This window comes from Egretta garzetta, unplaced genomic scaffold, assembly GCF_000687185.1.
Source record: "Egretta garzetta isolate BGI_Z169 unplaced genomic scaffold, ASM68718v1 scaffold840, whole genome shotgun sequence".
NCBI lineage: Eukaryota > Metazoa > Chordata > Aves > Pelecaniformes > Ardeidae > Egretta > Egretta garzetta.
The window spans coordinates 462,298-474,934 of record NW_009258262.1 but is presented as its reverse complement, the minus strand read 5'-3'; the positions used below and the strand labels follow the sequence as shown (position 1 = coordinate 474,934).

General features: G+C 46.6%; 1 protein-coding gene across 1 annotated transcript in view; it reads left to right on the top strand.

The window, feature by feature from the left end:
• The first annotated feature begins 6 nt into the window (after nucleotides 1-6).
• Nucleotides 7-12,637, top strand: part of ZFP91 (ZFP91 zinc finger protein, atypical E3 ubiquitin ligase) — a 23,702-nt gene continuing 11,071 nt past the window's right edge. Inside the window, 1 exon segment of the mRNA XM_009646373.2 lies at nucleotides 7-745. Within this exon segment, the coding sequence (XP_009644668.2) occupies nucleotides 694-745 (52 nt within the window). The 5' untranslated portion in view covers nucleotides 7-693.

Sequence of the window (12,637 nt, the reverse complement as noted above, 5' to 3'; positions counted from 1 at the left end):
GGCCTTTCTCCCGTCCCGCTCGAGCGGCGCCTAGGCCCCGAGGCCCGCCTCCAGCCGCGGGGTGCCCCGCGGCTCCGCCTCTTTGTTCCGGGCCGAGCTGGGGCCGGCCCGTCTCCGGCCCCACTGGTCCCTTCCCAGGAAAGGCAGTGTCCGGAGCGCTGCCTGCCCTCGGCCGCCCTCTGCCTACTGCAGCGGGGCGCCTTCGGTTGTAAGCGAAACCGTAAGTGCCCCCCGTGTGAGCCGCCTGCTGGCAGCCTCCTCGGGGAGAGCTGCCCCCTTCCTCGGTGCCCAGCTTGTTTTGGCTCCCGATGCCAGAAGTCTCGGTGAAGGAGGCGGCGGGATTTCTTTTCCCGTGAGGAGATGAGTGCATCTTACTGCTGCTTTATTTCTGGAGTAGGAAACTAGCCATGTGCACGCTTGGAGCACTTGGTTATGTGGCTGATCTGCCTTGTTCTAACAACAAAGTCCCTCTGATTTAGGCATAATTATTGCGGGCAAGACTGGGCTTCTGCTGATGTATTATCGTAGTTCACGGGAGCCTTCTCCGGATGAAATAATCCCTGTTGGCAGAAGGGGTTGAAACCAGAGATTGGAGAATGAGGTGATGGGTCTGTCCACAGCTGGGAATTGGGGCTCATTCTCCACATCATTCAGTTTTTGGTTTCTGCCACTGTGCTGCAGAAGCTGTCTCTCATGCTTGCCTTTTGTATTTTTTTCAGGTGTGCAGATAAAGCAGCTGGTAAAGGTAAGAGCTGAATTACTCTCTCCTACTGTTGTATTCCTTCCAGAAAGTCAGGGCTTTCCCATGGAGGTAGCCAAACATCTGTTGGATCTTCCTTTTAAAAAACATTTTGTTGCTTGATGACACGCAGTTTCTTTCCAAGGTCTCTCAAGATTGTGGAACTGCAATAAGCTGCTGCTGATGCTCACATGTGCCCAACGTGCAAAAACTTATTCTTCCAAATAACCGCTAGGGTATTACTTCACTATCAGAAGCTGAGACCATGGTGCGCTGCAGTTTGACAGCTCTTGTTACACAGTAGCCCCAAGTAGCTGGCAAAACCTGGGCTCGTGCCTGTTCTGCCGCTGTCACAAATGCAGGTGTGGGTCCTCAGAGAGGTGAAAGATATGTGGGAATAGGAGCATTCAAATACTGCCACTTGTCTGTTTCTAGCTTTAGTGGATGGTGACATATTTATGCTTATGTCTTCAGGAATGAAAGATACAAGTTTTGAGAGTAGCTTAGTGGGTCTGATCAAGAAAGCCACAGCTCTGACGAGCTGCGACCAGGAGCAGAACTCTTCATTCTTCCAGTGCGAACTATGTGAACTCTCTGCGTCTATTTAGCAGCTTCTTGTACAAAAAAAAAAAGTTAGAGGGCTTTGCTTCTTACCCAGTGATGACTGCTGAAATGGTTCCAAGGAAAAGGCTTCGTGTAGTGGTCATTTTGGTCTGGCACTAGAGAATTGTCACAGAATGAAATAGCGAGTGAAGAAGGTCACCCACCTGTGCAAATTAATTCGCCTTTCTGCTGGAGCCACTCAGTTCTTGTTTGCAGGCATTTGTGTCTTGAGGGCTGCCTTTATTCTTGTAATTCCGTAACTCTCTAACTCTATTCCTACAAGTCTATAGCTTTATTCCATTTGGGTGTTGAAGTCCGTCACAGTTCTAGCTGGCAAGGTGTATTTTTGCAGACCAAAGCAGAATTAACCGGTGTGTGCATTTACTCCTTAACTACATGAAGGGTGGGCAGAGCATTGTAAGACCTTCAGCCTTTAGGTCAAAGCAAAGTTGCTGAAATGTGTAAAAAGGCATGGTGTTGTCACTTAATATGCTGTAGTGTTAACATCACGTTCTAGTGGTGATTTTCAGTGTTTTGGATACCCTTAAGCAGAAATGTTTATGTGGTGGTAGTGGAAAATGGGCAGAATAGCCCCACTTTTACCCCTGTTACTTGGGACGTGCTTGGAAATAGAGAATGTCAGTCTGAAATTTCCCAAATTTGGTGGCTCTCTGCACTCTAGCTGCTTTAGACTTTAACTTTGGACTCTGAGAAATTCAGCTGTCCTTGAATGTGAGAGTGGAAAAAGTATTTATTAAATTTCTTGGGCTCTTTTTTGATTAGACTTGCAGCCAAAATGGTCGGCGTGAACTTTTGCATGGAAATTGGTGCTGAGAAGTGATAAGTACTTCTAGTCCAAAGGAAATCTGCATTGGTCTTTTTTGTTTCTTGTTTGGTTTTTAGTCCTTAAAAAACGCAGAAGTGAGAGAGCTGCACTTCTGTGTCCCAGCTGTGCACTTGAAGTCATTGCTGCATGCTTGTGCTTGTTGGGGAAAGCATGGAAACAGACTGGAGGAAGTGTCTTCCTCAGACAGATCGTGCAGGAGAGGAGCTTCCCCCCCTGCTCCCCCCTTTTTGGCCTTTAGCATAAAATGTTTGAAGAAGCCTAATCAGGTGTAAGCAAACTACAGCTTTCCTAGCTACCAAAAAACCTGCCGTGCAAGGGCTCCTCCGTAACTCTGGAAGGTAAAATTCATCATTTCACCTCTGGGTGGAGCTGGGTTGAGGAAGAAATCAGTAAAACTGCTGAGTGGTTCTGCTGAAGGCTTTGAATTTAGTGCTAGCATTTACCGGCATGAGTGCTGACATGTAATTTAGCTCTGCCTGGTGATTTGCGTTACGCTGTTATCCTTTACTATAAAATACCAAATCCAGTTTAGAATATTAAATTTGCACGAGCTCAGCCGTAACTGTTAGCCTCTGTATACGGGGCAGATGGCCCGTGGAAGTGAGGTAAGTATACCTGGTGGCACATCTTGCCTATCTGTCGGGCAAATGGAAAACTTGCTGCACCAAAGTTTGTTTGGTAAATTTTGTTGCCTTATGTTTGGGGTTATACTTTGAAGTGAAACCACCAGTGTTGCTGTTGGTAAAGAAAACTTAAGAGATTATGGGTGCCACCATGGCTAAACTTGTGCTATCGATTGCAAATGAGATGCTTTAACAGTGGAAGTGTCTCGCAGAATTTTACGTTCTTCTGTATAGCGCCATGGGATCAGAGGGCTTTTCTGCACGGGCACAGAGGTCTGGCCGTGCAGGTCTGGTGGGAAGATTACGGGAAGGTCAAAGTCGAAGGTGTATATTGTGTCAGAATTAGCATGAGATTGTCACCGGGCTAGTGTGCACGAAGGCAGTTGCAAAGTCAGCCATACTGATTGCATTTCCTGTCTTGTCTGCTTAGTCATGCAATTGCAATATTCCCCTAATGTATTTCTGTAGAAATATTCGTTACATAAGTAGAACATTTAATCTTGGTTTATAAATTAATTCATGTAGCCAGAGTCAGACAGTGTAGTATAATTCACGTTTGACTTCCCATGACGCTGTATGTTCTTGTGGAAATAATTTTCATTTTAGTTAGGCCTGAATAATTTTAATTATTGGGATATAGATTTAATGAATACACTTCGTGTCCTTCCCTCACTGAATTGAAAATTCAGTGCTCACTGTGACTCTTGCAGTCGTGTTAGCAGTCAAAGCCTGCTTCTCTGGTTTAATTTTACACCTAAACCAGTTTCTGACTCTGTCCCCCTTCTTGTACGAGCCTACCTCTGCTGTTTAGTAACACTTCCAAGAGTTTGAACAAAGTCTCTCAATCAATTGCAGCTGAAAAAAGGGGCTGTGTCGCTATTCCGGAGGAAGCGCTGGAGCAGTGGCTGAATATAAAGATGCCAGGTTTGTGCTCAGTAGTAGAGGCCCTGCCTTACTGTGTTCTCCAAACACATGTGCTTTGTCTTCCAGGTTTCAGAGCTGCAGGTTGCAAGATGATTACTGCTCCTACAGTAAGGAGAAAGAGGGCAGGGTTGGAAGCACTTGTACAAACGTAATATGCCATGAGCACTTGGGTTACTGAACCGCAGTGTCTAATGTTGCTCTGCTTGTGTCAGGCAGCTGGGGCATACTCTATGTGGACCCTTGTTTATGCAAGTTATTTTTCTTGCCTGTTTTCCTCTTGCAGCTTTACATTGGTATTGGCGCTTTTTTGCAGCGAAAAGAACAAGACCCAATGCTGATCTTTAAGTGCACGTAGGTACGCAGCTGTGGAGTAGTGCTATTAAAAGGTGGAAAGAGTTTGTTAGAGGGGTAAAACAGGGACACATGAAGCCTGTATTTACTTAAAGCTGTGATCAAAAGCTATGTAGTGCCATGTGCCTGGAGAGTTGCCTCCTTGGAAGTCCATTTTCAAATCAGAGGGTTTTTTGTACCGTGTGGGCTAGAGGATGATGCCATCAGTGTTTACATTCTTCTGCAGCACATGATTATAGAACCTGTGCGTTAGAAAGGGAGCAATACCTTAGTTAGATACGCACACGTGTGGAGAGCGATCTTGGGGATTTGTTCTGTGAGATGGTTTTGGTTTTTTTCCCTGGTCTTTCCATATGAGGCCACTGTGATGCAGTTTGTGGGTGGCTGGTGTTGCAGACATCCTGGCTTTCCAGCTGTGATTTGAAAGGCTCGGGGAGAGGGGAGGTGGGAGAGCTGTTTCTTCAAGGGCTGTGAAAGGAAGTTAGTGGGAAATTCAAGTTTGATCTGTAGCAATCCACTTTGAACCGCTAGGAAAACTGTAAAGTTCCGCAGGTGAGAAAAAGATGGAAAGCTTTAAACTCTAGTTGTATAAGATGGTTTTGTAGCATAGATAACTTGCATTATACCTCATTATTTGTATTCTTAAAGTCTCATGCTGCTTTGGTAATTACTGCTTTCTCTTAAGAGTGATGTTTCTACTTAAAATCAAACTGTATGAAAATGTGCTGAATATAAATAACTCTGATTGCCCAAACCTACTTTGACTCCTACAAGGGTTTTTCTGTGCCCCTATGCACAATTTCACAGCTCTTTGCAGAGGGGGGAGCCATGTAGACAGGGGCTTACACCAGGATTTTTTTCCTGAGTTTCATTTTTGTCTGTGCCATTATACAATTACATGTTCAGTGCCTTACCTGTTTTGTGGTTACTATGTTAAATCTAAGGTGCAGTCTGAGATGCATATACGTTGTGGTGCATTTATTTTCATAATAGTTGTTTTGTAACTTAATTCATAGTTTATTTTCCTTTCACTTCATTGTACAAGGGTAGTTGTCTGAAAGAGTCTACTCTGCAGGGTTAGTAAGATGCTTTCAAACACTTTATATAAAGTTGAGAAAACTTCTGGTTAGTAATCAAACCACTAACTTGTATAAAAATGAAACTTTCAGCTGTTAGATTGAGGATAGATAAAGTGGCATGGGCATTTGTTACTGTGGTGATGTCAAAAAGAGAGAGGAATGTGTTACTGCAGCAAGCTTACCTCTGAGCTGCAGGCTGAGAGGGGGTCCGTAAATGAAGGCTTGAACAAGTGTGGCTGGTGGAAATAGATGTGGAGTACCAAACAACTCCCTGTTCCCAGAGTAATGGAGTGGATTTTCCAGCTGCCAGTATGGCAGGACTGGTGCAATCATAGCAATGCACCAGCTATAGAAGGCTGGTTCATGCCAGGTCTGTAAATTGTGCTGTAAGCAGCAGAAGCAAGAAGCTCTGTTTCCAGCGGGTCTCCATCCTTCATCCCTGGTGAAACTTAAGGACAGCTGGTATCTCCCAGCAGTGCTGCTGACTTTGCAAAATGGCACCTGTAGCAGCGTTACTTCTGCGTACCCTTCCTGTGGGGAGCGGTAATTCGGGTCTCGGTTCTCTGGTGACCTGCTTATCTTTCCCAAAATACAGAGCAACATAGCCACTGCATCTGCAAGTTTTTATAGGAACGGGGGTAGGAGGAGAGCGGTGAACAGACACAGCGTGCTCATGCACGTCCTGTGATGGAGGAACTGCTACTGCTTCTTCAGAAAGTGAGTGCAGTTGGTTTGGACTTTCCCTTTATGCTCTTTGCAGTGAGTAATTGATGTGTGCCTGGAACTTTGTTTTCCTTCAGTGCTTGGAAAGAAAATTGGGGAGCTGTCAGCTGTGGGATATGCATATTTACTGCTCAGGCCCTTCTTGGCTTGCTGTCTGCTACCCAGACATGCTCTTAATGCTTGCTGCATCCAGTGATGTAAAAATTGTGCAGCAAGCACCCTGTTCTTGGAACAGTCTCTGGACTGGGTTTGTGTAGCAAGGTCTGGGTAGTGGGGGGGCTACAGGGGTGGCTTCTGTGAGAAGCTGCTAGAGGTTTTCCCTGTGTCTGCCTGTTGCGGTTTAACCGGCTGGCAACTTAGCACCACGCAGCCGCTCGCTCACTCCCCCCTCCCTCAGTGGGATGGGGGAGAGAATTGGGAAGGAAAAAGAAACGTAAGAGCTGTGGGCTGAGATAAAGACAGTTTAATACGAGAAAATAATAATAATAGTAGTAATGAGAATGGTAACAGAATATACAGAATATACAAAATGAACGATGCACAACGCAATTGCTCACTACCAACCAACCGATGCCCAGCTTGTCCCAAGCAGCGATCACTCCCCGAGCCACGATCACTCTCCCCGCAACCGACCAACTGACTCCCCCCGAGCATGACGTTCTATGGTATGGAATAGCCTTTTGGTCAGTTTGGGTCAGCTGTCCTAGCTGTGCTGTACTCCCAGCTTGTTATGCACCTGGCTGAGCAGGAGAAGCTCAAAAAGTCCTTGAGTAGTCTCAGCACTACTTGGCAACAACTAAAAACATCAGTGTATTATCAACATTCTTCAGTACTGAATCCAAAACACAGCACTATGCTAGCTCCTATGACGAAAATTAACTCTATCCCAGCTGAAACCAGGACACCGCCACTGGGCAAGGCCAAGCCAGTCAGCTAGGGTGGAAGTGCCTCTGGAATAACACATTTAAGAAGGAAAAAAAACGGCTGTGGCTCAGTAGCTGGAGAGAGAAGAGAAGTGAGAGGATGTGAGAGAAAGCAGCCCTGCAGACACCAAGGTCAGTGAAGAAGGAGGGGCAGGAGGTGCTCCAGGCACTGGAGCAGAGATTCCCCTGCAGGCCGTGGTGAAGACCATGGTGAGGCAGGCTGTCCCCCTGCAGCCCAGGGAGATCCATGGTGGAGCAGATCTCCATCTGTAGCCCGTGGAGGACCCCACGCTGGAGCGGGTGGATGCCCAAAGGAAGGAGACTGTGACCCCATGGGAAGCCTGCACCGGATCAGGTTCCTGGCAAGACTTTGTGGACCCATGGGGGAGGAGCCCATGCCGAGGCAGGTTTGCTGGCAGGACCTGTGACCCCTCAGGGGACCCGCGCTGGAGCCATCTGCTCCTGAGGGACTGCACCCCGTGGGAGGGATGGACCCATGCTGGAGCAGTGGGTGAAGAACTGCAGCCCATGGGAAGGACTCACATTGGAGAAGTTTGTGGAGGACTGTCTCCCATGAGAGGGACCCCACTCTGGAGCAGGGGGAGAGCCCTCCCCTGAGGAGGAAGAAGCAGCAGAGACAACGTGTGATGAACTGACCCCAGCCCCCATTCCCGTCCCCCTGTGCCGCTGGGGGGTAGTAGGTAGAGAAAATTGGGAGTGAAGTTGAGCCCAGAAAGAAGCTGAGGGGGAGCCAGGATGGGAGGAAGGTGTTTTAAGATTCAGCAGTTTTTATCCTTCCCTACTCTGATTTTGATTGGTAATCAATTAAATTAATTTAATCAAGTTGAGTCTCTTTTGCCCGTGACGGTAGCTGGCGAATGATCTCTCCCTGTCCTTATCTCGACCCACGAGCCTTTTGATTGACTTTTCTCTCCCCTGTCCGGTTAAAGAGGGGAGTGATAGAGCGGCTTTGGTGGGGCCCTGGCATTCAGCTAGGGTCAACCCATCACAGTCTCCTATAAAGAAAATGCTGTGGAACCCGGGAGTGATGCGGCTGTAGATGAAGCAAGACACAAAGAATGAGAAAGCACAAGTGCCAGTCTCCGTGGCTTCCTCTGAGTATCCTGCCCACAAAGTGGATTTGTGATACAGGGAGGAACTGAGATTCGTAAGGGTGAGTCTGTCTTCTGGTCTGGGAGAGAGCGGACGAACTTTGGCATTTATCCCTCTTGTTTCAGTTTGTGGCAACGTTGGTATATGTAGAAAAATATGGTACAAGTTCTGAGATGAGAGATGCTTTTGCTGGTTTGTAATCCTGTGTGTGGTGCTCCGGGGCAGAGTTAGAGTGCGAACGAGAACACGTTCCTGCTGCACGTCCAAAATGGGGATCTGTGCTGACCAGCATGCTGAATAAAGATGGAGCGTTATTGGGGGGAGCTCTGATAAGAAGCAGAGCAGTGCCCAGAGTCTTGTCTTTCGGTTGTCCAAACAATTATAACAGAGCGACCACTCTGTAGCGTGGTTTCGTCCCAGGTTTCCTGTTCTTGTCCCTTCTCTTAAGTCACTGGTGTTTTCTTCACAAATTTTAAGATTGAAGGATGTTCAATGCCTCTTGTGTGCCATCACTCAAATCTATATGTCTTTTCTGCCCTGGACACTGTTAAGTTTAGAGGCCATTGGGAAGAATCTGCAGACTGGTGGAAGTACCTCAGAGTGAATACTGTTTATCGTTAAATGACTTACTTAAGGGAGAGTTCAAGGTAGGACAAACACCAGGAGCCAAAAGATCAAAAGGATTGGTAGGACTTCAGAAAGTGGATTTTCCCCATCTCTTCTGAGTGACTTCCACGCAGTTCCTGGCACTAACTTCTGCAGAGGCTACGGGATGAGGTGGATGATAATGGACGTCAGTATTGGAGAGTCGCAGGGGAGTGTGAGCATGGGGGCATTACTTGGCAGGCTCCTTTTGCCAAGTCATAGCCTCTCTTGCCCCTGTCTCCATGAAATGTAATTTGGGCACAAGACAGCAGCGCTGGGTCTTAATCTGAGGTCACATGTGCTGACTGGTCAGCCAGACCCTGCCAAAATGAAGGCACGTCATTCATTTTGCAGCAGCTGATCTGAAAAGCAAATGCTCGGTGCTTCTTTTTGCTTTGCACTGGGGTCCCTCTGTACCTATTGTGTCTTGTGTATTCTTTTGTCCTTCTGGAGTCTTGAGTTCTGCTGGTGTTCATCACTTCTGACACTCGTGATGAAATAACAGGATGTTGGTCTATAATCCATTTTCTGTGCATCTTCTGGGAGGATGGGAACCTTCCAGAGAAATTGCGGCTAGCCAAAGCTAATGGTGTTGACATGTTTATGAAGTTCTAAATGCAGAATTGACTGCAGCCTTTCTAATTTAAAATTTTCCTAAGTTTCAGTCTCAAGAGATTCAAGCAGCATCTCTCTTTTGTTGGAAGAGTCCCCCATCCCTGGAGGTATTTAAAAGAAGGGCAGATAAGGTGCTTAGGGACATGGTTTAGTGGTGGGATGGCAGGGTTAGGTTAACAGTTGGACTTTATGATCTTAAAGGTCTTTTCCAACCTAAAAAAAAAAAAGCAGAGCCTGACTATCTGTAATAGTGGTGTTTGTTCCGTCTATCTTGTTTCTCTTGCTTCTGTGTGCCATTAGCCAAATCCTGCTAACTGAGGAGTGTGGCTTTCTGTGAGAGCAGAGGTGTAATGCTGTGTTCATCCACAGGGCCTGGGTTTAACCAGGCCAAGTGCGGTACCCCAGACAGGACTGAAAATAACCGAAAAGGTCCCTGTGTAGCCAATTGAGAGAGGTAGGCACCTCCTGACTCCTTCCAGCGGTGATGCAGAGAGACAGGGACAGCCGTGTTTCTAACCTCAATGCAGAGGCGAGTCCTGTTACTTCCTGCTTAGCATCAGAAGTTTGGGGAGAAATCCTCAAACGTGGTTAAAGTTGCAAGACCTCTAGCAAGAAGCTTGTGATTACTTCTAATGCCAGCTCAGGTGTGTTAGACAAGAAGGCAGCAGGAGTAGGAAGTGCTGCTTTTCTCTCTAAGCCAGTTGCTTCTCTGTATTTAATGTATTTTGTAGGGGTTTGGGGTTGGTTTTTTGTTTTGTGGTTTTTTGAGAGGCAAACTGGATTCATCAGAAAGCTGGTTTTGTGAAAGAAAAAGGATACGTAGGTGTGGGAAAGCAATGTAAATTTTATGAAAAAATCTAGGACTTTTCTTCTGCACCTTTAGATCTCAGGCAAAGCCTTGCTGAGTGCTGATTGCAGCTGCTAGTGCAGCCGAATGCTTCGCAGGTACAAGTTCCCTGGTGCAGCTCTGACCCTTGCATAGGGACCTGTGTCCCCTGTTGGGTGGGCCTGGACTTACAAGGTTTTTCAACAAATAGATCTATGCTGCTTTACGAGTTCTACTGCAAAGCAAATATTTGATGCTTCTCCTAAGTATGGGGGGTTTTGGAGGTACATAGGTATTCACAGCGTATTAAAAAATGCAATGAATCTGTTAAGCAAGCGTGCTGAAGTAGAGGCAGAAGTAAAAAGGAGAAATCATGGGGAAAGGCTTATCAAACACCTTCAGAGAAAGGAAGCAAAACAGCTAGGCGAGTGGTGTGCTTTGTGGGAATGTATTCCCAGGGAGGTCTGTCTCAGCTCCCCAAGTCTGACCTTTGCAATACTAGCTCTTGCTAAGAAATCAGCCAAATGTCCGATCTTCCAAGGAAATAAACCCGTTTCAAAGAGCAGCAGTGTGTGCTTACGCTGGTAGCGTGGCAGCGTTTGAGGGGGAAACTTCTAGAGAATGGTTTCAGGTGTCTTTGGGTTTGATTTAGCATTCAAAAAGATGGAGGATGTTCACAATCAGGTTTAAAAATGTAAAGCAGTCATAGTTCACCTCGAGATCTGCTAAACCAGGAAGCCAAAAAGGTGTAGTTCATTCTCTGATGATGAAGTGGGCTTTATACATGCAAGACATCAGACTTGGTTGCTGTTTTACAACAAAACTGTGATGCCTCGCATCCTGTATTGCAGTCAGATTTTTTTCAGTCAAATGTTGATTATTTCCACCCTGTTAATTGAGGACTGGGGAATGAGTCATGCAAGCAAACTTCATGCTAGGGGTAAAAGGATCATTTGGTTCAAAAGGCTTGATGCCATATTAGAGATTTTCTCTGGTCCCACCTGGTGTTTAACATGGGTCCCACACAGAGTTCATATCATGTTGCTTAGGGCTTTCTCCAGTCGGGTCTGGACAAGCTGGAGAAGTGGGCCTATGTGAACCCCATGAGGTTCAACAAGGCCAAGTGCAAGGTCCTGCACCTGGGTCAGGGTAATCCTTGATGTCAATACAGGCTGGGGGATGAAAGGATGGGGAGCAGCCCTGTGGAGAAGGACTTGGGGGCACTAGTGGGTGAAAAACTGGATGTGACCTGGCAATGTGTGCTCGCAGCCCAGAAAGCCAACCCTATCCTAGGCTGCAGCCCTGTGTCCAGCTCTGGGGTCCTCAGCACAGGAAAGACATGGACCTGTTAGAGCAGGTCCAGAGGAGGGCCACAAAAGTGTCTAGAGGAACACCTCTGCTGTGAAGAAAGGCTGAGAGAGTTGGGGTGTTTTGCCTGGAGAAGGGAAGGCTCCAGCGAGACCTTATTGTGGCCTTTCAATACTAAAAGGGGGCTCATAAGGAAGATGGGGACAGACTTTTTAGTAGGGCCTGCAGCGATAGCACAAGCGGTAATGGTTTTAGACTAAAAGAGGGTACACTCTAACTAGATTCAAAGAAGAAATTTTTTTTTTGCAATGGGGGTGGTGAAACACTGGAACAGATTGCCCAGAGAGGTGGTGGATGCTGCATCCCTGGAAATGTTCAAGGTCAGGTTGGATGGGGATCTGAGCAACCTGAGCCAGTTGAAGATGTCCCTGTGCACTGCAGGGGGGTTGGACTGGATGATGTTTAAATGTCCCTTCCAACCCAAACCGTTCTATGATTCTGTGGAGGCTGCACAGCCTTGCTGGGCTCCTCTCCCAGCGCTTGACTTGTCCTCTTGGGGTAAAAATGCTTTTCCTGTATCCAGTCAGACCTCCCTGTTTCAGTTGATGCCCACTGCCCCTCATCTCCCTGCTCTGTACCTCAGCAAGGAGGTTTGGGCTGCTTGATAACATGCCTGTGTGTGGTAAGGCTGCTGCTATGTCCTCCCCCCAGGGTTTTCTGTTCTCCAGTCATCAATGTATTGCAGGTGTTCCGGAGCCTTACCCTGTTCCAGTGCTGTCTTGATCAGTCCATGGCAAATGGTTGGGCTGTGTTTCCAACCCTGGGGCAGTCAATTCCAGGTATATTGGATACCCCTCCAAGTGAAAGCAAACTGTGGCCTGCACTCTGCTGCCAAAGGGATTGAAAAGAACTACTGTGAAGAAAATTAACTCTATTCCAGCCAAAACCAGGACAACATCAAAATAGATCCCTGCAGTTGAATGAAATTACATAATTTTACACTGGTTAAATACCCGCCCCCTTGAGCACCGGGTGTATTTGAATTTTACCTCTTGCATAGCAAGTCTGACTTCGAGTACTAACGTTGCTTTTCTAGCTAACAAGTGAAACATGGAAATATCTTAAAGTAACTAAAGTTTTCCCATGTATTTTTCTTTTCCTGAGGGAATTATGAAGTCCTACAAGCACTTTATTATTTCTAAAGCTTCTGAGGAAAATAGAGTAAGTTAATAATTCATTGCTGTCACAGGAACATGGAAAAAATTATTGTGATAAGTCTTTTCATTGAAAAGCGTGAACCTTTTCTAAGTAGCAGAAA